A 27,518-nucleotide genomic window follows, 5' to 3' on the forward strand; every position below is an offset into this window, starting at 1 on the left:
TTGTTATCAGTTTGCAGACACATTTGAATGCCTCATACAGAGCAATGAGTGGAGCTGCTATGAGTTTAATAACAGCGATCAGTGGATTTCTTCTTCTCCTCACTGTGACAGGTAGGCCTACTGTACAGCTCCTTGAACATTTTAGGGTAATTCTACTCAGAGTAACCAAAAGCGAGACAGAAAAAAATATAATTCACTCGCTCATTTATTTTCAGGTCAATGTGTTTTTGTTTTCATGTATAAAATGATGCTGTGTGAAACACTGTCTGTCCTTAACGCTCTGCAGCAGCAGGCATTCATCTTTGTCTCACTAAAATTGAACATCTTGGATATCTTAAAACGTTTTATATGCACTGATAACATTCAACAGTTTGTAGGTTTTTGCAGTTTAATCATTTTCAGGACTGTTCAACATGTGAGAAAGAGCAGATTGTGCATCGTGTTCATGAAAACATGAACAAAAATATAATGAGTTCAGTTCAGGGCTCTATTCCACGAAGCAGGTTAAGCTGAAAACTCTGAGATTGTTAAATGTCTCATCCTCCCCAAACTATACTGAACCATTTAAAAACTATAAAACTTTAGACATTTCTTATAACATGTTTGCTTTTATAAACAACACATTAAATTCACCTCGGGGCAGACCCAGGACACGCTGGAGGGATTATATCTCTCTGCTGGCCTGGGAACACTTTGGGGTCCCTCTGGATGAGCTGGTGGAGGTGGCTGAGGAGAGGGAAGTCTGGGCTTCTCTGCTTAGGCTGCTGCCCCTCTGACCCGGCCCCAGATAAGTGGAAGAAAACAATGAAATAAAGGCAGATGTGAGATAAAAGTAAAAGTGAGATCAGAGGTCAAATGTGACATGATATTTGGATGCAAACTATAAACTACATGGTAAAAAGTTGAAAACGGTTGTATTGAGAGACGCTTCTTTGATTGGTGGATGGTAAGGGGTGCAGATCTAAATGTCCAGTAGCACATTCAGTGCTTTCAAACAAAGTAAGAAAATTCTTATCCAAAACTTATATTCTAGGAACATTCATAGAACCTTCTCTAAAGTGTATGATGTAACTTTGCAAACACACAATGTCAGAGTAGTTTGGCTAACATTAGCAGTGCTAGCAGAGGTAGCCTAGGATGTGACAATGGAGGCATTTTAATGTGATCTAAATGTGTGGAGAGAAATGAAAGTCAGAAACATCTCAAACATGTATTTTATGATCAAAAGAGGAACTCTAAGATTTACTAATGTGTGCAGTTTTGTTGTGTGTAATTTTGAGTGCTTACAATGTGTGTTGCAATCTATAAACAATTGCCAAAGAATATGATCATATTTTAGAAACACTACAAATGTGAATGTCAGGATCTGAACAAATAGTGATATTTAGTTTTAAGTCTCACAGATCAGATCGTGTGCTGTGCATACAAATATTTGTGACCTTCTTTTAGCCCATTACAGATTAAATCAATGTGCTCAGATCATATCACATGTGCTTCAGTGCTTTATTCCAATAAAGGGGAAACTGGAAAACAAATGTCAATCTAAACAGTGAACAGATCAGAGCTGAAGCCTGTAACAGTGATCAGTATCGTAGCGATAGGGGCCCAGGTCTGCATCTGCCCCGAGCCCATTTACTGCTGCCTTTCTCCCAGCTGTCCTATTAAAGGCCAAAAAGCCCAACCAAAAATATATACATATAAAAGAAATATCCAAGTGACCTCATAAAATACTGAGTTCTTCTGTTCCTGAGATTATGTTTAATGCATATTCTGAAGAACTGAAGGTAATTTTTTCATCCCATTTTCTAACATTAAATGAGAGCCTATTGAGCGGTTCCCCCTGAGAACACCAGCTGCAGGTTCTCAATACAAGTGGGTTCAAAGCAGGTGGTTCACTGAGTTCCTGCCTTCTAGTGTGAAGATCAGAGGAGACTTTAGCTGAAAATAAAAACCTGCAAACTTTGTTTTCCATGACACACAGAGCTGGATATTCTGCCTACAAACAATGAATAAAATAACTTAATTTTCTGATTTTCTTCAATGTTTTTGTTCTGATGTGTTCTGTGTTACAGCGGTTCAGGGTCAGAATGGTTGGGGAGTGACTTACACTTCTACACAGATCTGCGCCATAAAAGGATCAACAGTGGAAACACACTGCACCTACATGTACCCATCCAGAGGATATACAGTTAAAAAGAAATTCTGGTTTACAAAAGAGAGCAATGATGATTATGTGGATCTGAGAACAGACCCAGAGTATTCAGGTCGTGTTCAGTATCAGTGTAAAAACACAGACTGCTCTCTGAGAATCACAGACCTGAGAGAGAGCGACTCAGCTCAGTACAAGTTCAGATTCACAATAAACCATCTAAGTGGGAAATATTATGGTTCACCTGGAGTCAGTTTGACTGTCACAGGTAACATTTTCTCTTGAAGTCTCATTAAACATTTTTCTAACTGTGCATGTGTGAGTGTGTTGAGAGTTTGTTCTGATATCTGTTGTTTTCTCTCAGATCCACAGCTCCAGGTACATGTGAGGAGATCAACAGGAAACTCTTATTCTAACTGGACAGAGCTGACATGTCACAGCAACTGTCAGCGACCTGATCAATCTTCCTACATCTGGTACAAGAATGGAGACAAACTTTCAGCAGGAAAACAATATTTTTATTTGGACACATTTGATTCTACAGACAGGATTTCCTGTGCTGTGAAAGGACATGAGGGTTTCTGTTCTCCAGCTGTGTGTGAGTTTAAGTTTCTCCTCTTTGTGTCACTGAAATAATTCAAGTTTAAATTGTGTTTATATTTATGTGATAAAGTGATTTTAGTCTCAGAGCTTGATTCACACAGAAGGAAAAAAAATTAAGTTAAACTGATTTGAGTTTATTTTGGGATGTTTTCTATCTAGAATATAAACTTAATACAGTGAAATTCATTTGTGTTATGATGATGTTCTCATTCTCCTTATGTTTCCTCCTCCAGATGCTCCAAAGCTTCCCTCTGTGTCAGTGAGTCCCTCTGCTGAGATAGTGGAGGGCAGCTCAGTGACTCTGACCTGCAGCAGTGATGCTAACCCAGCAGCTAATTACACCTGGTACAAGGAGGATGAAGACTCACCAATAACATCAGGAGATAACTTCAGCATCACTGACTTCAGACCTGAACACAGTGGGAGTTATTACTGTGTCGCCCAGAACACCAGAGGACGTCAGAACTCCACCGTATTGATTTCTGTTTCAGGAAATCATTTACAGTCAGGTAAAGCATCCTGTGTCTTTACTGACTGTTGGCAGTGAGGAAATCATGTATCCAACACACACGACAAGATACAAAGGACTAAGGCATGACAACAGATACACTATAACAGAAAATCATAGTAACCTAAAATCCTAACTCAGAACTTAAAAACATAACTCAAACAAGGCGCATTGGGCCACTGGCCCAGGATCATGACACAGGCCTAAAAGAGAGAGACTCAGCTATGTACAAGTTCATGTTCATAACAAACCAACCATATGCATGGTATGCTGGTTTACCTGGAGTCGCTGTGTCTGTCACAGGTAACATTTTGTTTAAGACAATTAATAATGTGGTTCATGATGCATTTTGCCTGCACGTAAGGAAACAACTTTCATTTGTATTCTGCATTTCTGTTTCTCCTTCCTGTGTGCAGATCTCCAGGTGCAGGTGATCAAGTTACAGAACTACTCAGATTATGTCTGGGTAGAGCTCAGATGTCACAGCAGTTGCCTGCTTGATCATCCAGCTTATGTCTGGATGAAGAATGGGCAGGACATTTATAGCAAAACAGCTGCTTCTCTTTCTTCCTTTTTTATCCCACAGACTGGATTTCCTGTGCTGTTAAAGGACACGAGAAGTTTCCCTCTCCATCAGTGTGTGAGTTTACTCAGGAGTCTTCACTCACACTTCACCACCTAGTAGAGATTTTAACATAACTGCACCTTAAAGGTACGCTGTGGAAAATCTCACCACCAGATGTCAGTAGATTGCAGTTAACTATTCAAACCTTCTCTGAAGTTTCAGATGCTTCCACACACAAATATACATCCAGCCTTCAGTGTGGCCATGAGTTTGTGTCTCAGAAAGAGCAACCAAAGATGGTAGCTGCAGTCTGAAGAATAAATGGAGTAAACTAAACCAGAATGTACAAACTCCACATCAAACATGTTCATATTTTCAAAATAGTGATCATAAAATCCACCTCTGAATTTAGAGCATGAGCAAATTTAGGCAGACTTTTAACATCCAATGCAACTTTATTTCTCCTGGAAAATTTTTTTACACCACTAATGTATTTTTAATATACACTCACCAGCCATTTTATTAGGTACAGCTTGCTAGTGCCTTAATTTTTCATGGCATGAATTCAACAAGGTGCTGGAAACATTCCTCAGAGGTTTGGGGCCATATTAATATGACAGCATCACAGCTGCTGCAGCTGAGCATCCAGGATGTGATTCTCCTCTTTCAGCACATCCTAAATGTGCTCTATTGGACTGAGATCTGGTGACTGTGGAGGCCATTTAAGTACAGTGAACTCATTGTCATGTTCAAGAAACTAGATTATTTGAGTGTGTTATCCTGCTCGAAGCAGACATCAGAAGATGGGCATACTGTGGTCATAAAGGAGCAGAAATTGTCAGCAACAATACTCAGGTTGGCTATGGTGTTTAAATAATGCTCTGTTGGTAGTAAGCAGCCCAAAGTGTGCCACGATAACACCCCCCACACCATTACAGCACCACCACAAGCCTGAACTTTTTTTCCAACCTTGTATTTTCCAATTTTGGTGAGCCTGTGTGAATTGTAGCCAGAGTTTCCTGTTCTCAGCTGACAGGAGTGTTGCTGCCAAAGCCCATCTCCTTCAAGGGTCCAATGTTGTCCGATCTTATAAGCCTGCATACTCCCACTAGATCACTGAGGTCTGGTGAGCAAATGCTCCTAACTGTACCGGGGTCGAGATTAAAACAGAGGTGATCGGGCCTTTGCAGTTGTTGCTCTGAAACTCTGGAACAAATTGCCCCTTCATATCAGGACCTCTCCTACAGTCGACACTTTTAAAACTCGTTTGAAAACCCATTTTTATTCTTTGGCTTTTAAATCAGAATGAGTCCTGGATACATTAGTGATGCTGTTTTCTTTTATGTTTTATTATTTTTTTGTTTCCTGTTTTAACTGTCTTCTTATCTTGTGTTTTATGTTATTTTATTTATTCTAATTGTACAGCACTTTGGTCGGCTGCTGCTGTTTTTAAATGTGCTTTAGAAATAAACTTGACAGTATTTAGAGTCACACTAAGCTGTGGCCAAAGGTTAGGGAACACACACATATGCACACACAAATGCTGTGTGTAGGCAGTGTAGATGATTGTGATCATGGCTGTTTAAAGAGGCCTGTCATTTGGTTTCAGCTGTGATAATGACACCCGGGTGCTTATTCTAATGAGGTGTGAGTGTTTTTATTTATGATTTATTTCATGTTTGGTGAAATCAAATCAGGACATTTTTCAGCTAAAATTAAACGCCGCTGCCTTCACTGTTAAAAACTGTTAATACTGTAATTTGGCAGGCAGACTGAAGCATCCAGGAATCAAACCACCAACCTTAAGATTAGTAGATGACCTGCTCTACCACCTGAGACACAGCCACCACAACTTTTTGAGAGTTTAGGAATGTCATTATTTTTAGTTTCCTCGTGTGCATACTGCATATCATTAGTTGTATTTAAAGCAAACATGTCATCTGAAGGAAATGAGTTTTTATGAAGTTTCATGAGGTTCATGGTTTATGTTTGTCTTTACTAAATGTATGTTTACCTCCCTGAGAAATTTGTTTGGAAAATAACATAACTGATGAAAAATACAGAAGCTTATAGTGTTTTGTGTCATCATGAACTTTGTATCCTGACTGTACACTGAAGAATACTAAACAATGATAGAAATGGAGACTTCAAGGTCACCCTGTTGTTGAATTTCTCTGTTTTTCACATTTCTTGTTTTGTATAATGATGTAACCAAGACTGATAAGCTGCGACTATATGACAACTGTAACTTGAATTAGAAAGTGCCAGTACTTCATGCCATCTCACACAAGTATGGTATGCAGTCTGACCCAGATTAATCTGTAAACTGTTTGACATGGCTTTATTAAATTTAATAATTGGACTCCTTATTCCGCTGTATTGTCTAATTTCTGTTTAATAAACGAACACGCCGGAACCTGGGGGGATAGGCTGGTTTTTCAGGTTCCATCTGCCCGTTTGCTTCGACTTTCTCCCAGGGTCGTAGGGCGGCTGGAGCCTATCCCAGCAGCCAGGGCGAGAGGGGGGTGCACCTTGGACAGGTCACCAGTGTGTGACAGGGCTGAGAGAGACCCCACTAATGTTTTGGTATATTGGCTTTCTGGTCCAAAGGTAACCACAAGTTTTATGCAACTTTCATATTTGTGTGGTAAACATTTAGGCTAATCTTGCACAGAGACTGTAAGCAAAAAGAAATAAGTGAACATCCACAAACAGAATTAATTTTAGATGGCATATGATTGCCTTTTTTATTATTTTCAAATTTAGAGTATCCAATTAAAAAAAAAAAAAAAGAAACCCCCAACAATCCCCTGTGAGCAAGCACTTGGCGACAGTGGGGAGGAAAAACTCCCTTTAAGCAGGAAGAAACCTCCGGCAGAACCAGGCTCAGGGAGGGGCAGCTATCTGCCGAGGCTGGTTGGGGGGGTGAAAGGAAAAGAATAAGGAGGGAGAGAGAAGAAGGGGATAGAGAGGATGGCTGGAGGAAAGAAAGGCACAGAGGAGAGGTCAAGGTCCAGGAGATGGATCGAAGGTGGTGGCAGACGAGGCGAGCTGTGTTTGAGCTGAAGCAGCAGAGGTCCTCCAGAGAAACTTGAAGCGCTTCTTCTTTTTGAGGCAGCGCTCGTGCAGCTCTTTGTGCTGCAGGATGATGGTGTGCAGATCACTGAGAGTTTCTGCATTCTCAGCTTCAGCTTTTGTGCACCTCACCTCGAGTTCTTTAACTCTGTCATGCTTTTCTGCATGCCTTGCTTCCAGATGGTTGTATTTCTGCAGCTGTATTTTTTGTGCTTCCTGAGCATTTTTATACAGCTCTTCCAGTTCAGAATTTTTGCTCACCACAGCTTCCGTCCTGCTCTGCATCTCTGAACAGATTTTCTCCAGATGGTCCTTGCACTGCTCCAGTGATTTGCATTTCTCCAGAAGTTCTCCGTTCCTCTTTTTAGATTCTCGGAGAACATCTTGCAGATTTTTCTGCGATTTGCCCAGTTGTTCGTTGTCCTTTAGCACTTGTGCATTTTTTCCCTCCATTTCATGGAGTTTGCACTGCATCTTCTTGTTCCTCTCTTCCATCTTGTGGAGCATCTCCCTGTGCTTTGCTTCTTTTTCTTTGAGGACATCTGCATTGCCTTGCTGGGCCTTGTGAAGCAGTCCTTGCAAGTTTTTATTCTGTTTATGCATGTCCTCCAATTTGGCCTGCACCACCCTGTGCTTCTTTTCCGTGTCTTCCAGTTTGGATTTGACCTCTGTGTGCTTCATCTTCAGTTCTTTCTTCTCTTTTAGGATTGTTACTTTTTTTCCCAATGCTTGATCAAGCATTTCCTGCAAGCTTTGGTTTCTTTCCTTCATTTCTTGCAGCTCTGTTTCCAGTTTTGTGCATTTTGCATGCTGTTGCTCCTGCTGTATAAGCACGTGCGTGTTCCTCATCACAGCTTCATTAAACTTTTCTCGCAAGCCTTCGTTTTCTTTCTTCATATCTTCGAGCTCGGATTGCAGCTCTGCGCGTACTGCATCCTGCTCTTCCTTCTCTTTCACCATGTCTTTATTTCTTTCCATGGCTTCATTCAACTTAACTTGCAAGTTTTCCTGTTTTCCCTCCGTGTCTTGGAGCTTAGATTGCAGCTCTTGGAGTTTTCTCTCCGCCACTTGGAGTTTGCTGCACATATCATCCACAAGAAGTTTGTCCTCCTGCACACGCTGATCTGATCCACTTCTGTGGGAATTAAGCTGATCATCACCGTTGAAGGGGTCGGCTTCAGTGTCAACTGAAACATCTTGCCGAAAAGCCCAGTAATCGGTGTCAGTTTCCGGGTCAAGTGGGATTTCAGGCAGATCTGACTTATCACCCAAGTCAAACAGGTCGCTTTCTCCTGAGAGTTGAGACATCGTGTTGATTGACTGACTGCTATGGATCGAAAACTTTCCAAATGCTCCTGAGTTGGTGCTGAAGTATTGAAGGCTGTGAACACGACTGCTGTGAAAACACTGAATTCTACTCTTTAAAGGCAAACCATCAAATACAGACAGATAGAATGTGATGTCATGATGTAATATAACAAATCTAAAGTCAACATTCCATATGCAAATTAGGTTGTCACATGACTTTACAGATGTCATGTGACACAAGAAGATGGCCTTGTAAGGAACTGCAGCCAAACTGACATGAGGTAAGGCATTTTTTAAATTCATTTTTTTACTTTATGGTTAACATTCTTTGAACTGCTTTGCAATTCTTTTTATTTATTTAACATTTGGCTTAAAGTGACTGAAAAGTAGAAATAATTTATACTTATAAAATAAATATTTATATTTATGTAAATATAATATAAATATAAATAATTCCACTCAGTGGCCTGTGTTCATTAAAACTTTCATTATATATTTATTAAAGCAGAACAAGCAGGTGGATTGCTGCTTTGCAGCTCAGCCACCTGATTCCATCCTCACAGAAAGGTTTATGATGCAGGAGGCGAGCAAACTCCGCTGGAAACACAAAATGAAACAAAAGTAAGCAAAAAGAAATGAACCAATGTCAGGAAACAGGTTTAGAAAAAACCTTTCCACATAATCTCGAGTCTGTATCATTTCCACAGTAACAGACTTCATATGACGGACGTTTTATAAGAAACGAGCTGAACGTCCAGTTAACTCCCGGCATGGTAACCTAGCAACAGCTTGCTTGATGGAGTGATGATGGGAAAGAAGTGTGGATGGATTTGAAACTCTGGAGTCTGTTGGAGTGTTACAGAAGCTCACACACACTGAAGGTTACAACAGTTTGTGACAGCTGCATTATCTCGAGTTCAGAAAGACATTGGAGCCATTCAGATGGAGGATTCAGGAGTGGAGCCAATGATTTGACCTCAGCTTCATTAAGAAAGCATGACAGGAGCACACACACCACACACACTGGTTCCTCTTCTAAAGCTGCAGGAAAAACAGTGTTGGCAAAGCCATCAAATGCTCTCTCTTTCTAACATAATTATACCTGCATAACAAGCCAGTGGAAAATATTTGTTTGGAGCTTTTGTATCAAGTTTCTGCTGCAGGTTAAGCATCACTTAAAGAATGACAAGCCACAAAGGGTGGCTTCGTGCATACAGATGAACACCAAGTTTGGGGGCCAAACAAGTTTGGTGAAATATCACATCCTCACAGTCAGTTCCTCATTTATTTCTGACCTCATGTCTCCTTTGTTGCACTTTAATAAAATTTCTCTCTTTCTTGCTAACAATCTGATGGAATTGCAAACGTGTTGCTGCATCTGAAATCTGGTTAAGTGTTAAAATCTTATCTTGGGGTGCAGGTTACTGAGAGATCCCAACAATGGACCACAGGGACCAGACTGTAGATCAGGGCTCTTCAACTCCAGGCCTCGAGAGCCGGTGTCCTGCAGGTTTTAGATGTGTCCCTGATCCAACACACCTGAGTCAAATGGCTGAATTACCTCCTCAGTATGCATTCAAGTTCTCCAGAGTCCTGCTAATGACTTCTATATTTGACTCAGGTGTGTTGAAGCAGAGACACATCAAAAACCTGCAGCATGTTGTTGTTGTTGTGTTTTTGTGATTCAGAGAAAGTTGGATCGACTTTGAAATCAGGATCTTGAAGCCTCAGCACGATGAGCCGTCCACAGAGCTGCACCGAAGGTAAGAAGATGAATGTGGAGGTAAAACAACAGGGAGGTGAAGAAGAGAGAGCTTCAGTCAGATCTGAGTGATCATCAGACACACGACCATCAGTCTGACCAAAACTGGGTTTCATTAAAGTGGAGACGTGAATACTGGAAACTACATTATCTGTACAGGACTTCAAATATATTGAGCCCACATTCACTGTTTAATGATATTAATTTATTTTAGAACATAAATCACTTTCAAGTGTTTAAAAATGATGCAAACGAAGACATCAAGTTAAAAAAGAGGGAACTGCCCATGAGGACGTGTCACATGTTAACATGTTTAAGAAGGCTGATACTCAGTGTGTGACGTTTCCTGTTGGTGTGAAACATCTTAACCAACATGTTCCTTTATTGGCACTAAACTACAACACAGTGTACTATAATAATAATACTTCATAGTATTTATTACATGCCTGTGTAGGGAGACCGGGGCACATTGGACCAGGTTTTTGATTTTTAGCCTCTAATCCAAAACCTGATTTTAAGAAGGCAATCAAAGTATTATGATCATAAATGCTGAGATGTTAGCTGGTATAAGATTCATGCTGGAAAATTCATGGGATCATATTAAAATTTAGAATTTTGAAAAAATGAAAACATTTACTTTTGTGGCACATTTTAGCACCAACCAAATGTCAGAAAAAGACAGATGTTATCATTATTTAACAGATAATTATTGATTTTTTCCATTTTGCTTTGAATTTATCTTTGACTCCAGGCCTCACACTCAGCTCATCAATGACAGATATAAGTATGATTTTTAAAAAGGTCCTCAACCGGTCATTCCTCTTAATGCTTTTCTGGATAATTATTATTTACTTCTGCTAATGTGGGTGAAACGATCGCGCTTATCATCTGACAGGGAGCTAAAGATGGAGACCCAAAAAAGAAATCTCTCCATGGCACAAAACAGAAAATGGAAGAGCCACCTTAAAATCCACCTTAAAAAAGCTTTTTAAGGTGGTTTAAAGACAGTCGGTAAGTTATGTAGAAGTCTTCTATTTTATAAGTCCGTGAATAAGTGAGATCTGCACACATGAACACAGTAAATGTTGGGAGGGTGCAGATGGTGCTGTGTGTGTGTGTGTGTGTGTGTGTGTGTGTGCGGGGGGGGTAAAAATGTGTCTGCATACACCTCAGAAAGTATACATCTGTATACCCCTGTATACACTATATACTGTACACTGTTCATCCAATAATGTGCCAGTTACTTGTACTTCCTGTCACTATGAATGTTTTGTCCTAAATTATCCAGTTTTAGTGTAAATGATCCATCTTCAGTTCAGTTTGTGTCTTTTTGCCCTGTTTTCATTTTTTATGCAGAAATCAGATCTTTTTCTTTTCTTTGTGATTTTCTTAAAACTGATTAAAGCTTCTGATCGTAATCATGAGCTGATTTTGTTTTTTCACTGCTGTGGATTTGTTTTGTACATCATGCAGGGGCGTGTTTTTATTATCTGGTGATATTTCAGTATCCAGTAAAGGTTGGTGAGCGGGGGCCGAGCTGAGGTGGGGTGAGACGTGACAACAGGAAATGAGTCATCAGGCTGGCGGAGCTCAGTGCACTACAGTACACTGTAACCTGACTCTGCAGACATTCACACATTAAAGTTATGAGTCTCGCTCTGATAAAAGGCAGAGGGCTTTTCCCTGAAGCCACAGAGGAGTCCTTAAATGTTCCCTGAGTTTATTTATTCCTGATTGGCTGTGAAAAGTAAATAAACTGCACTGAGGTCATCCACACTGCATGTCTCACAGATTTACAAGTTGCCATGTGGCTTAAACGTTATTTACACCGATCAGCCACAACATTAAAATCACTAGTTGTTTGCATGCTGCTAAATCAGCTCTGAGCTGATGGAGAGCTTTGAGGGCCGCTCCCCTGAGACGATGAGGCTCATAAAATCTCTGACTTCCTTCAGACTTCATAAGCATGCCTTTGCGTTCCTCTGTCTTAATGAGGGTTGGGGGTCTTTGTAGCCGGGTGGTGCATTACCAGCACATTACTGCATTGTGATTACTCAGTACTGTGGAAAAGTCTTCATGCCTGATAGTGTTCCACTGTGTTTTTCTATCCAGGTATGCTTTTTAAAATCTGACGACACTTTCCTGCATTCATTTTCCATCAATTCTGACAAGATCTCAAACACCACTGGCTGAACTGCAAAAATGCATAATGTAGGTTTACTGTCAACAGAACTGGTTCTTTAATTAAAGAACGTTCTGAAAGAACCCTCACAGATAATGTAATGAACAAATTATTCACTTTTTAATGATCATTGTTACCAAGGTGACATTTTTAGTAAAAGCTGCTTGACCTCCTCATCTGTAATCCTCTTCATATATTTTTCTTCTTGAATTTTGTCATATTGATGATATATGTATAAATGTTCCAACATTTGTGGAACATTGTTATTTAAGTCTACCATCTTCCTGCACAGGGTTGGACATATGGTAATGATCATTGAGACAAATTGATGAATTGATTTGCCAAACTGGTTTCTTGTACAACAGATTAATGGGACAGGAGTGCAGAGGCTTCAGAGCCTGTAAACTGTACACAAATAAGGCTTAAAACAGCTCTTATGTCACTGCTACAGTGTAACTTGGTTTAGCAATAACCTGAACTATCCATCAAAGTGACCAATCACATTAGGCTCCGCCCAAACAGTCAAAAGTCAGCTGATGGGTTCTTGAATTTAAACATGAATGATGAATACCTGCGTCTGTGAAATGAAATCATTTGCTCGGGTTATGCTTTTGACATAAACATAATTCCATATGTCTGAATCATTGCTTCCACAGGAGCAGGGAACTTAATAGCTCCTGCTGTAACTGCTGCTGTTCCCTTGTGTCTAATATTCCTCTTTGTCTTCCTGAGTGAAGAAGAAATGCTCAGTGATCATGGGAAGTCCCCCAGCAGCCTGAACCTATAGCAACAGAACTGATTAAGTCTTGTTGTAAAAGTAGAGAGGGTGTCTGTCTCACAAACTGGGAGGAAAAAGTCACTTTATAGATGCAATAATATACCTGCAGCTGCAATATAACAAAATATAGTTCAAAAGAAGGGGTGGCACTGTTAATAAATGGCACCTCAGCTGCATTTATTAACAGCATTTTTTTGGATGGCACAGACATCAAAAAACAATGTAAAAATAATTCCATCTCTCTGTCAGTCAGACTCTCCTCCTGATTAATAATGAGAACGTCTCAGCCTTGAAGTCCATCACTTCAGCACAGAAAGACAACACAAAGGAGCAGAAAGATGACCAAGTTAATCTAAAATCACAGCCAATGAAAGCCAAGGTGGAAGCATCACCTTTCTCACCAGTGAGTTATTTCACTCTTTGCTAAATATAGTTTCCTGGTACTGCAGTGGTGCAGTTCTTCAAATAAGCTTACTCAACAGCTCTCTGCTGTCATGGTTAAAACCAATAAAAGTACACCGTCTGTCTTTCTAAGGTTTTATATATCACTCTCTCACATTGTGGTGGAGGAATCTTGGCCCACTCTGATCAAATCATCACCCCTCCACCACTGTACCACCGGCTGATATGAGGTATTTGTGCTGATGTGTTGTGTTTGGTTTTTATCAAAAGTGCTGCTGAGCATTAAGACCAAACATCTCCACTTTCACACTGAACACACGGAGACCTGAGATTTAGTTTTTTTTTTTTTTTTTCTCTAAGCATTGCATGGTATGGCCTTGGGGTGAATTTGCTGGGATGTCCACTCATGGGAAGACTGGGAAGTGTCTTAATTGCTTTCCACTTGTAAATAATCTTTCTCACTGCAGGATGATGGATGTCACATTGTTTGGAAACACCCTTATATCCCTTCCCAGATTGATGGGCAGTTCTTTAAGATCCTTGCTGATCACCCTCCTCCTCAGCATTGTGTTAACACACACCTGATTACTCCAGAGTCACTTGCTGGTGACCAGTTAATCTCATGCATTTGATTCTGGATGCTACTCAGCCTCTTAATTCCTATGGAAGCAGTAAAGGGTGTCATTTTTATTTTTTCACAGTTTCTGCATTTGCATGTCATTATTTGGCTAAATAAATAATGACATGGTGTAATGTCATGTATTGTACTTCAGCTGATGTTTTATTTACTTAGTTTTAAGACTCGGTATGGATTGCATTAATTTTTTAATTATTTTTTTAATCTAAAGTAGGTGTGTGTTGTTTTTACCATAAGTGTAGCTGTATTTCTCTCTAAATGCATCAGAGGGATGTTGTTAAGCACCTCCATAAACCTGGACACAAGCGCCGAGCACGGTGGTAAGGTTTAATCAGTCTTTATTAATAACAAGTAGTCTTTAGCCACAGAAAAAGCAGCTGAGGCTGGATTTCCACACACTGCTCTGTGTGAGTGTCTCTGTGGTTCAGGGGAGCTGGAGAAAAGGAGAAAAAGAGTCAGTCAGGGTGGAAAAAACAGACTGTGGAGCCGCAGATAGAGGCACGGCCACGGAGCCTAATCCCCCCTCCCGCCGGCAGGGAGGCAGGGACGTGACAGAAATGTATGTTTTTAATTGTAGTTTTATATTTTTATTCATTTTGTTCATGTTGTATTTTCCATTAAAAAAGAAAATTGTGGTTTAAAAGTATTTTTCATGTTATGTTGTGTTAAAAAGGACCTTAAGTGTTGTGTTGCTTCATCTTCTTGCTCTCTGTATAATTTTGTTGGTGCTGCTTATGACTGAAATCTATTATTGAAAGCTTGAATATAAGTAAAAGATTTTTTTTGATTTTCAACACAATATGAGAAAGGCATTCACCACCAGTACATTATTTTAATCACTTCAAAGTATAACAATCAACACCAATTTGTTTCAACGTCAGTGTTTACTTACATTTAGATCAACATTTGTTTTGGTCTGGCCATTATTATTTATACGTTTTATCAGGTATATCTCAATAATTTGATTCCCATCTTCTGCCTGCAGTTTGCAAAGTAAAGCAAATCTTTAGAGAAAATCTCCTTTGTAAGTAAAATTATTTATTAACGTGTCTGATTCCTGGATACACTGTTTACCTGCTTTATTGTCTCTGAAGTCACACAGAGAAATAAGATGAGCAGCTATGAGTTTAACTGCAGAGGATCCATCCATGTTCTTCCATTTATCTAATTCAGTTCAGGATTGATTATAATATAGAAGAAAAATGTTTTGAATACCTTTTGAATACCTGCAAAAACACGTGGCACCAGGACACCTTAGACATCAGATCAATAATTAACCCCACCCCCCGGAGGGGAAACAGGGTAGTCATTGATTCCTCACCTGATTACATTTTTGCCATAATTGGGTTAGGGTAAAAAAAAATATCTATGTTTGTCCTTCTGATGATGACAGACGTGCCGGCATGTGAAAAAGTATTTTCCCCCTTCATCGCTTTTTTTTTTTTTTTTGAGCTTCTCACATGAACTGAAGACGTTCTCCTTCAGGATTTTAGAGAGCAGAATTTATGGTTCCATCAATTATCCTTTGTGCTACGTCATGAATTTAATTAAATGTAAATCTAAATATCAAAGTTGTAATGAGCAATTTTTTTAAATGAAATCTTCAATATTAAATTAGAGCAGCAGTCATGTTGACTGACATTTCTTCAAAGATACCTCTTTTTGTTTAATGCCTTTTTGCCAGACTCCTCTCTCCTCATGTTCCTTCCTTACCTCCTTCACTAGCATTTTTGATGGGCAGGACTAAGACGCAAGGAGAGGATGCAAGGAGAAGAATTGAGGATGTACAAAATCAAGTGATGGTGATAGTCAAAAAAAAAAAGACCTACCTTTATCATTTTACTGTGACCTTGATGGAAAACACCAAGAAGTCAAAGAAAAGCTGTGAGGGGAAATTTATGAGGATTAAGGAAAAGAATGAGGGTACGCAGAAAATCTGACTACACATATTCATATCCTAAATATTGTGACACAGCATGATGACGTGGGTCTGCTGTGGTCAAACTACCATATCTGCACGTGGACTACAACCCCTGGCTTCATGAAGGCTTTTTGTGTTCATGTTCAGGTCACTGAAAAGGGGAGAAGATGGTCCTCTGAGAATCACTGACCAATCACAGAGTGATTCAGCCCAGCATCACTTCAGTTTAGTTTTTCTTGGAAACTGATGTTCACAACATAAAATAAAGACATTTAAGCTCTTTTGAAAAAGACACCTTAAAGAAGGGTTAGAGTCTTTAAATAAGGGCTTGTTTTCAAACCTTTTGTTGAAGAGGACCTTAACTGGTACTTCTTCACCTTACTGCTCCATTAATGAAAAATCCATTGTGAAAAAAGCAGTTTTGGTTCCAAACATAAAATGTGTTTTTATTTTTCTCTCTGCGGTCTCTGGTGTTTCAGTGCCCTCTAGTGGTGAAACGTTAGTATTGCTGCTTCAGTCCTGAGCGCTCACTCCACTGTCTGCATCCATCGTTCCATCCATGCTCTTAGCCGCTGACCCCATTCATGGCCACGGGTGCTTTGAAGAATCATTTCACACAAATTAAAGAAGTAAAAAGCACATGCTGAGAATAACACCATCATTATTTTCCAGTGCACACCACTGTAGTTAATCACAGTGGATTAATAGTAGTTTTTAGGATCTTGATATCTTTGATGTTATGATGATCATCCTTTGGAGAAAGTACATCAGTTCAGTGTTCAGCTTCACATTCATGTTTTTGTTAGCTGTAAAGCTAAACAGCTCAAATGAATGTCGTGGTGCAGACTGTGTTTGTGTGTGTGTGTGTGTGTGTGTGTGTGTGTGTGTGTGTGTGTGTGTGTGTGGTCAGAGGTTTACCTCTAACAGACCACACAGCTCATCATTCACTCTGCTCTCTTCAAATCATTATATCAAGAAGTACGACCATCAACACAACCTAATTTTACCTTCAGTGTTTTCTTGTGTTTGGCTCAGTGTGCACATTAATGCTGTGAACAGGAAGGAAGCTGGTGTATTTAAGCAGTTAGATTTCCGTCTTGTGCCTGCAGACCACAGCAGAGAGACATCTTTAGACAATGACCTTCAGCTTTGTAAGTAGAATTGTGTATTGATGCGTCTGATTCCTGGATACGTTATTTATCTGCTCACATGTTTTATTGTCTCTGAAGTCACGCAGACAGATGAGAGGAGCAGCTATGATTTTAACTGCAGCAGTGAGAGGATCATCCTTCTCTCTGTGTCAGGTACTGTTTGTCTACATTTACATTCACTGTTTGAAAAGAGGAATGTAGCAAAGGAAAGTTGAACTAAGCCTCTAAAATCAGGCTGAAAATCAGAGTTGAGTCTATATAGTGAACAAAGTTTCTATACTTGCTTTTTCTAAGGATGATTGCATCATCACACACACACACACACACACACACACACACACACACACACACACACGCAAACACACACACGCAAACACACACACACACACAGTTGTAAGTAGCTCATTGTTATCTACTCTTTATAGAGTATCTGGTGTAAACAGTTTCTCTTTAAGTCTGTTCTGCTTTTCTTTGGGTTTCACAGCTACAGTGTGAACAGAGAGACGAGTGCATCAAACAATTTTCTTTCACAGTAACTGAACTGAACAATAACTGAACAAACACTTTTTGTGTGAGACTGAAGACTAAACAAAGTCAAAAAGCTGGAACAAACTAACTACAGAAGAGTGTAAATGTCTATTTTTCAATATTTCAGTGAAAATAACCAAATTTTCATTCTTTAAAACACACACCTACATGTGTGACAGAGAGACAGGAAGTTGAGACACAGATCAGTGGAAGTTCCTCAAGTACAAATAGAAAAGATAATGAGTCAGGAAGTTATTACAAATTCATAAACAGGCAACGACTGAACGTAGTGAATCTGCAGAGGAACTAATGAGGTGTGAGAATGGAGCCTTCTGATTGGTTGGAAAGCAGGACAGGTGGATGACATCATGACACAAAGCAGAAACATCCTGATATTTCATACATCAGGTTAATGATACACAGCTTCAGTATTTCTTACAGTGACTGCAGATAACTGATCCTGTCATTGGGGAGTTTGAGCATCGTTCACTTTGACCTTTGAACTCGTTGCTAACTGAAGGTCTTTAATAGTGACTGTGGTTTCTGCTGTGCTCTGTGTTACAGTGGTACAGGGTCAGAATGGCTGGAGAGTGACTTACACTTCTACTCAGATCTGTGCTGTAAAAGGATCAACAGTAGAAATACGCTGCAGCTACACATATCCATACAGTACACATTATCAAGTTCAACAGAAATTGTGGTTTACTAAAGGCACTAACAAAGAACCTGTGGATCTAAAATCAGACTCAGACTATAAAGGACGAGTGGAGTATCGTTGTTCTGGGCAGAGCTGCACTGTGAGAATCACAGACCTGAGAGAGAGCGACTCAGCTGAGTACAAGTTCAGATTCATAACAAACCAACCAGATGGTGGATATACTGGTTCACCTGGAGTCACTTTGACTGTCACAGGTAACATTTTATTTAAATGAATGATTTGGTTCCAGGTCTAATCTGCATGTACTTTAAGAACATAAACTGTGTTTCTGTTGTTTCCACATGTATGCAGCTCTCCAGGTGCAGGTAATCACAGCACAGCACCTACAGGGTTATACCCAGGTACAGCTGAGATGTCACAGCAGCTGTTTGCCTGATCATCCTTCCTATGTCTGGATCAGGAATGGGCGAAACACTTTGAGTCAAACATCTTCTTCTATCCAGTCTTCATTTGATCCTGCAGACTTCATTTCCTGTGCTTTAAAAGGACACGAGTCGTTTCCCTCTCCATCAGTGTGTGAGTTTACTCAACAGCCTTCACAAACACTCCACCATCTGCAGCCTGAACATACGACCCTGTATGTTAACTACATGGAACTCTGAGTGTCTTGTTGATTGAAAGTGCTGCTGTTTGAAAAAGAGGAAGTTTCATTGATATTTGGCTCTGAGATATTCAGAGCAGTTCAGCTCATCCACCAGCACAGCATCCACAGCATTGGATGGTTTGTAGTTGGTGATGTTTTGGACCTCCAGCCACACCTGCCTCCAGGTGTTCCTGTGGAGGTGGTCCTCTATAATATTGTTGTAATTCAACTTGGCCTGTACTCACCATCATCAGTGGGAGCAAACATTTACTGAAAAACGCTGTAGACGAATTCCCAAATATGAGCAACTAAATCCAACTTTACTTTTTTCCAACAATGAAGTGAAATGATTTTGAATCTAGTCTAGAAAGTAACATAGTTCTTTATGTGGGTCTGACTCAGCTTACCAACATGACCAATAATTAGTGGTTTTTAAACATGAAATTACACAATTAAACATGGAGAACATACTGTGTCAGGTAAGATCTACTGTATGCAGCATCACTTAAATTCATTTTTCAGAAAGGTGACATTAAAGACCCCCTCTCATCATCATTGGTCAATCAAAGACGTTTCTCCAGTACTTCCAACATATCCCAAACATATTCTTATTTTATGAAATTCCTACAGTTTAGGATCAAACACATTAGAAGAATCTTCTTCCAGAACCTGCAGTTTGAGAAATGAATTATAAAACTATGATGGAAATTGTGAAGAAAACCTTTTGGCAGTGTCTGATTTGTAAAGCAGCAGGAAATGAAGCTCCACTTTGTGTTTCCATAAATTCTTGTACATTTAAACATCAGCTCCATCTGATCCTCCCACTCTGGACAGTATTACTGTACAGCTGTGGATAAGTTGGTAACCCAAACATCTGCATCCATCTTTATTGATGTGAAATGTGAGTGGAACTAATTTTGTAGAGTTCTCTCTTTTTTTCTGGATTATGCAACATCAATTATCATGAAAGTTAGACCATGTTTTTTTATATAGTTATACTCATAGCTTTAGTATCTCTACTGTTTTTCTTCTAGTTCCACTAGGAGGTTCAAATTCTTGAAGAACAAACTGCTACAGACACATGAAACATGTCACTTCCTGATCATTTGCATGAAATATAATTGCATCACTCTGTTTTATCTCCCAGCTGCTCCAAGATATGTTTCAGTGTGGGTGCACCCTTCTAAAGAAATCAGGGAGGGCAGCTCAGTGACTCTGACCTGTAGCAGTGATGCTAACCCAGCAGCTAAACTCTCCTGGTACAAGAAGGATGGTCAAACACCTCTCAGTAATGAACAGCAGCTCTCCTTCAACTCCATCCGATCCTCTGACTCTGGAGAGTTTTACTGTACAGCTGAGAATAAGCTTGGCAGGAGAACATCTGAATCCATCTCTGTTGATGTGACGTGTGAGTAAATCCTCTTTAATAACACTGAATTGGCTTGAACACATATGGACCCCACTGTCCTGCTCATTTATATCATTAGGTCATTTTGGCCCTACTGTCACAGCCTACTGCCACAAACTTCGGTTTTATGATGATGAGAGTTTTAGGTTGAAGGGTCAGATCAGTGCAGTGGTGAAATCTAGTTTCTTTCACCTGAGACAGCTGCAGAAAATACATAAACAGTTAAAAGATCACTTTAAAGCAGTGATTCATGTCTTTATTATAACTCAGATGGATTATGTAACTCTTTATGTGTTGGTATTAGTCAGTCCTCCATGTCTCGTCTTCAGCTGGTCCAAAATGCTGCCTCACAGCTTTTGACTGGAACATAGAAGAGAGAGCACATGACTTTTTACTCATGTTTGACTGTGTATTTTATGGGTGCTTTTATTTTCTGTCTATTGTATTTTCTCTTCTGCTGGTGTGTTTTGTTCCCATGTTCAGTACTTTGCTCAGTGGTTGCTGTTTTTAAAGTGATTTATAAATAAAGTTGGCTTGGCTATCATCACATTTTTAGTGACCAAACCACAGAGAAAACAGAGCACAGGGATTTTTGTCATACTTATAATAAATGCATGACTCTTGATTTGGGCATTTCATACATTTTAAATATTTTACAATTTTATGAGTTATATGACATGCTGAGATCAAATTAGTCTAAGCACTTGTAATTTAGCTTACAGAGGTTTTGCAGTGGCTTCTTATAGTGATGATTGCTCCTGTGTCTAACATAATTATCTAGATTGATGCAAAACTGAATTATTTTGGGAAATGTCTAAAATCAATTTCCATGAAGAAGCATGAAGGAGCTGTCTCTAATCAAAGAAGAATAATTAACAGGTTACACCAAAAAGACAACAGTATAAAAAAGACTGTACTTGTACTGATAGACCTGTAAACTTCTGCTTGAAAAATGAAAAGTGGAACTAAATGAAGCCACTAATCAGAAGTATGTTTGATGTTAGGTATCATACCCTTAACAAGAAGAACGCCGTCCCAGCAGTCAGAAAACAGGAGCTTGGTCCATCCTGTTGTGACTATTAGAGCAACTTCTGTAGGAACTTGTCAGTTTGACCAGTTGTCCAGAATAATGAAAAAGACTTTTTTTGATACTCTCAGTATGTAAAAAGTATTTGTACATGAGAAAAAGGTCAAAATGTAAACAGAAAATTCTCATATGACACTATTTGGGGTGGATGTGGCTCAGGAGGTTGAGCAGGTCACCTACTAATTAGAAGGTTGGCGGTTCAATTCCTGGCTGCATCCCAAAGTATCCTTGGGCAAAATACTGAACCCCAAGTTGCTCTCAAATGCAGTGAGTGAATGTTAGATAGTAAAAGCATTTATCTTAGATATGCATGGAAGTGCTTGTATGAATGAGTGTCAGTGTAAACGTGTTGTATAAGTGCTTTGAGTGCTCAATTAGAGTAGAAAAGCACTATTTAAGATAAGTCCATTTACACTAATGGAAATGTTGAAGGAAGCTCTACAAGTGTTTTCCTCACTTAATACAAGAAGTTGAAATCCAAAAACATTAATTTTGAGGAGACCAAACATAATAATGAGGAGAGTCAGTACGATATTACAATGTAAACAGATACATGAAAAATACTAGTACACACAAACACAATAATAATCCAATTTCCTGTTTCATTTTCATGTTCTTTCCTCCAGATGCTCCCAAAGCTGTTACTGTGTCAGTGAGTCCCACTGGTGAAATCAAGGAGGGCAGCTCAGTGACTCTGACCTGCAGCAGTGATGCTAACCCAGCAGCTAAATACACCTGGTACAAGAAAGATGATCATAAGCCTCTCAGAGAAAACTCACAGCTCTCCTTCAGCTCCATTCAGTCCTCTGACTCTGGACAGTATTACTGTGAAGCTGTAAATAAAGTGGGGAGGGGGACATCTCAATCCAATTTGATCGATGTGAAATGTGAGTCAAACTATTTTTCTTAATGAGGCTTCAAAAGCTTCCATGTTTGACAGAGTTCCTCAGTTTTTGTTTGTTTAGTTTTTTGTGGTGAATATAATGCTGTGAATCCATGTTTTTTTCTCAGTCACTCTAAATTGCCGGTAGGTGTGAATGGTTGTCTGTCTCTCTGTGTTAGCCCTGTACAGGCTGGCGATCTTTACAGGGTGTACCCTGCCTCTCACCCTATGTGGGCTGGGATAGGCTCTAAGCCCCCCCACCATGACCCTGAACAGGATAAGCAGAAGAGAATGGATGGATTTCATTTTCATATTATCCAACAGGGAAAACATTGTATACTCCATTTATGTCTGTTTATCTAATCAGTTATTTTTTGCCATTGTAATGGCAATTTAAACATTTAAATATCATTTGAATATATAAAGTTAAAGACATTTTCTCTTCCAGATGCTCCAAAGCTTCCCTCTGTGTCAGTGAGTCCCTCTGCTGAGATAGTGGAGGGCAGCTCAGTGACTCTGACCTGCAGCAGTGATGCTAACCCAGCAGCTAATTACACCTGGTACAAGGAGGATGAAGACTCCCCTAAAGCATCAGGACAGAACTTCACCATCACTGACTTCAGACCTGAACACAGTGGGAGTTATTACTGTGTCGCCCAGAACAGCAAAGGATATCAGAACTCCACCTTAGAGCTGACTATTGTGGGAGGTAATCATCCATCCATCTTCCTCCACTTATTAGTTGCAGGGGCAGCAGCCTAAGCAGAGAAGCCCAGACCTCCCTCTCCCCAGCCACCTCCTCCAGCTTGTCTGGGGTGACCCAAAGGTGTTTCCAGGCCAGCCTAGAGATATAATCTCTCCAGCGTGTCCTGGGTCTGCCTCGTGGGCCTCCTACTGGTAGGACATGCCTGGAACACCTCACCCAAGAGGCGCCAAGAATGCATGCTGGTCAGATGCCTGAACCACCTCAACTGGCTCCACCCAAATGGCTGCACTCCTCACCCTCTCCCTAAGGGAGAGGCCAGCCACCCTTCAGATGAAGCTCATTTCTGCTGCTTGTATTTATTCTTTCAGTAATTACCCAAAGCTTGTCCCCATAGTTGAGGGTAGGATGTAGATTGACCAGTATTCTCTACCAATTTTGGCAGCAGCTGGAAGCTGCTTGAACCCCTCAAAGATCATACTCCTCACATGTTTACATTCTTAATTTTTATCATCTCTGTTGTCTGTGATATAAATCTGCTCTGTTGCTTTTCTGTATATAAACATCTGTTGCTCTCAGGAAGAACTCTGGCTGTATTGTTGGGCCTGTGCCAGTGGAGATGATTCAGTTCTTCTGGCAATACGACACCTTAACCTCCACTTGACTGATGGCTTTTCTTCACAAAGTGTCCTCCTCACTCCATGAGCTCAGTAGTAGAGTCTGTGTAAATATGCAGTCAAAATTACAGTTTAATGCAGATAAAAGTGCAGCAGTATTGTTGTTGAAGTTGTTGCAGCACACTGCACTGCAGGACTGTGCAGCACATCTGTAGACAGAACAACAGAGTCAGTGTTACTTTCTGTAGTCTCATCAGTGACACTGATTTAACTTTATTCAGTTCAGTTTTATTTATTTATATATATACCACCAATCCACAATAACAGTTGCCACAAGGTGCTTTATATTGTAAGATAAAGAGCCCACAATATCAGAAAGAAACCCCAACAATCCCTCTATGAGAAAGCACTTTGTGAGAGTGGGAAGGAAAAACTCCCTTTTAACAGGAAGAAACCTCCAGCAGAAGCAGCCTCAGGGAGGAGCAGCCATCAGCCAGGACTGGTTGTTAGTGAGGGGAGGGAGACAGGACAAAAGTCCCTCTGTGGGAGAGAGCCAGAGTTTAATAATAACTAATGATTAAATGCAAAGTGCTATATAAACACATGGAAACTGAAAAACATTATGGGAATTCCCCCAGCAGCCTAGGACTATTGTAGCAGGGTCACCTGATCAGCCCTAACTATAGATTTTATCAAAAGAGGAACATTTTAATCCTAATCTTAAAGTAGTGAAAGTGTCTGTCTGCCTAAACCAAGCTGAGAGCTGGTTCCATAGTAAAGATTCAAGATCTTCTATGTAAGAAGAAGCATCTAAATAAAATTCTGGGTTTAACAGGAAGCTTTTTTTTTATCAAGCACTTTAAAAAGCCACAGCAAATACAAAGTGCTGTACACCAAATAAATAAAAATATTAGGACAGTCTGATAATAATTACAATAATCCAGACTAGAAGTAATAAATGCATGAACTAGTTTTCAGCATCACTCTGAGACAGGATGTTTCTACGTTTATAAATATTGCACGAATGAATGAAGGCAGTCCTACATATTTGTTTAATGTGCTCATTGAAGGACATATACTGGTCAAAAATATTTCTCCCAGTGTTGTTGGAGGCCAAGGTAACGCCATATAACATATCTGACTTTTAGTTACATTGAGATAACAGAGGCCATAAAATAAGGAAGGCATTACATAATTTTCAGTGAACTTCAGTAACTTTTCTAACTGTGCACACATGTACATCCACGTTCTTGTGCTCTTCTTCAAAGAGTGCATTCTTTCTTAAATTCAGTCATAGTAACATTTATCCTACAATGTTACCTTTCTCTCTGACCTCATCTTCATAAGTCAGACACAGAATGAGAAGTAGGAACTTGGGTGAAGGTGTTTGCAGATGTGCAGCAACTGCAGGCAGACTAAAGCAACTTAAATGGTGCGACAGTACGAGATCTGAGATTTGCCACTGATGTGTAGAAGGACATCAGCTGATGTCCCCTGGCATTGATGTCAGCTGATCTGCTGAGACTGTGGCTTAGCCTGACTTCATCACATGCATGAACCAACACTGTGCTCAGTTGTTGTAATGCTAACTGAGCTGTCAGTGATTTCTTTGGGTCGTTGTTTCCACAGGAGTGGGGAGGTTAGCAGCTGCTGGAGTAACTGCTGCTGTTCTCCTGCCTGTCATAGTCTTCTCTGTCTTCCTGTGGATTCGGTGAGCAGATCTATTTCATTATTGTTTGCAAAATAAACTTTGATTTTAACAGTTTGTGAATGTCATCATTTTGCTCCTCATCATTTCTCACAACCAGAAAAAAGAGGAAGTCCAAGGAATCTGCTGAATCTGAAGACCGAACAAACCACAGAGAACAGGTGAAAACAGCTGTTGGACCAAAAAAGCTACATTTTGGTTTGACACTGACTGAGAAATACTGCTGGATAATCTTTCTTTAAGTAAAATTCATTTTATGATATAATTTGAGATCATTTTTTTCCTAAACAGTGTTTACCTGATCAGAGACAGCTACAGGAGCAGGATGATCTTCAGTATGCCAGCATCCACTTCAACAACCAGGCAGATCCTCTCTACTCCAACATGAGAGCAGCTCAGCCCCGCAGACACACGGAGGAACAGGAAGTTGCCGAGTACACTGCTGTTAGATTTAACAGAGGCAGTGAAGCCAAGAGGTGAGCGGCTCCTCACACAGTGGCATTTTCCTCACTACAAGATTAAAAGGAAATGTTTCAGAAATAGGTTGGCTGCTTTTGCTCTTCATCTTCACAAATAATGGAAATGATCTGAATTCATGACGTATCCTCCAAATCACTGAATTTCCTTCTCTGTTTCTCAGAGGCAGAAGTCACGAAACAGAAGAGTCGTCATGTGGATTGTACGCCACAGTCAACAAAACCTGATGAACATGACAGGCAGCTGATGGAGGGATATTTGACTTTTGTTTTAAATGTAAAGCTCAGTTGAAGTTATGTTGCTTCTAAAAATAGGTGCCATATTGTTATATTGCTACATATTTAGAAAATTATTACTGTTACTGTGCTGTGAAAAGTATTTCTCCCCTTCCTGTTTTTTCTTGTTTCATATTTGTCACACTTACATGTTTGAGATGAAACTAATTCTAATATTACACAGAGATAACCCAGATAACCTGCCAGAGCTGCTGAATCATTTTAATAGAACCTGTCTGACAAAGTGAAGCAGGCTGAAAGATCCAACAAAGCAAACAGATGGAAACAATCCTCAAGACTTTTGGGAAAATAATCTGCAGGCTCAGGAGAAAAAGTGACCTTTTTGAAACCTGACGTAAAAATAACAGCATTTCATAAAAAGAGCATCACACCAACAGTCAAACATGGTGGTGGTAGTGTGATGGTCTTAGGCTGCTCTGCTGCTTCTAGACTTGGACAACTTGTCATAATTCATGGAAACATGAATTCTGCTCTCTTCCAGAAAAGCCTGAAGGACAATCAGTTTGTGCCCTGAAGCTCAGCTGCACTTGGGTTATGCAACTGTCAGGGATGGCTGTGTGGCAGGATTGGACCCCAATGCTGCTCTCATGAGACAGGACTAAACTCAAAACTCTGCTTTATTTAGCTTCTTAAATCAGGGAAACCAAACAAACTGAACACTGGGCTGGTCAGGAGAAACAGGAGGACACAGCACAGGAACCTACAACACGACAAAGGACCAGAGAAAACACAGACAATAAACACACACAGGGATAATTAAACGAGGAACACAAGAGTACACGGCTGAAACCAATTAGGAACACAAGACAGAGGAAGCAAAACAGCTCATGAAACACGAGGAAGTCACAACACAGAAATAACCTCACTTTATTAATTTTTAATTGAGAATTTTATTGTTTCTGCCTTTACTGGATACAAATGAGTAATAAGATTTACAGAAAAACTACTTTAATGTTTCCAGTTTAAGTATTTCTAATCTGATCTAAGATCAGCCTCAGTGATAGATGATGGCTCTCTGACAGCCACAGCAGAGATTTTTCACTTAGTTACTGTTAAAGGTCAGAGGTCAGTCATAGTTTCATATTTAGCTGAAAACATGGAGGGCAGCTTTCCAAGTCTGTAATGAATGTAAAGTTTTACCAATAAAGGCAAACATGTTATAATGACTGTCTCAGCTTTATAGGTTTAAATATTTCAGTACAGTTTTGGGAGGATGAGACATTTTAATTAAAGAATGCAGATCGTGTCAGGAAAATGAATCCATTACAAACAGATCCGGACTGGATGAGCTGGGAAATGACTGGAGCCTGAACTGGATCTGGACCTTATCCGGTCTGAACCCGTGATCCTGATCCGTTTGGATCCTCCTGCTGTGCAGGTGGACTCAGACACAGTTTGTGGATCCGTTATAGAGCCTCTGATCACTGATTTAGATGATTTTCAGATGCATACTCTGAATCCCACAGACA

General features: G+C 39.9%; 1 protein-coding gene across 1 annotated transcript; it reads left to right on the plus strand.

The window, feature by feature from the left end:
• Positions 1-38: 38 nt before the first annotated feature.
• On the plus strand, positions 39-27,094 carry LOC115780652 (B-cell receptor CD22-like). The gene is made up of 12 exons (XM_030729962.1): positions 39-111; positions 2,073-2,417; positions 2,514-2,747; positions 18,134-18,481; positions 18,579-18,803; positions 20,018-20,278; positions 21,992-22,252; positions 22,697-22,957; positions 25,198-25,279; positions 25,377-25,437; positions 25,583-25,752; positions 25,917-27,094. Exons 1-12 carry the CDS (start codon positions 45-47, stop codon positions 25,978-25,980), a joined length of 2,379 nt encoding a protein of 792 aa, XP_030585822.1. The 5' UTR covers positions 39-44; the 3' UTR covers positions 25,981-27,094.
• Positions 27,095-27,518: the final 424 nt, after the last annotated feature.

This window comes from Archocentrus centrarchus, chromosome 1 (assembly GCF_007364275.1).
Source record: "Archocentrus centrarchus isolate MPI-CPG fArcCen1 chromosome 1, fArcCen1, whole genome shotgun sequence".
Classification (NCBI taxonomy): domain Eukaryota; kingdom Metazoa; phylum Chordata; class Actinopteri; order Cichliformes; family Cichlidae; genus Archocentrus; species Archocentrus centrarchus.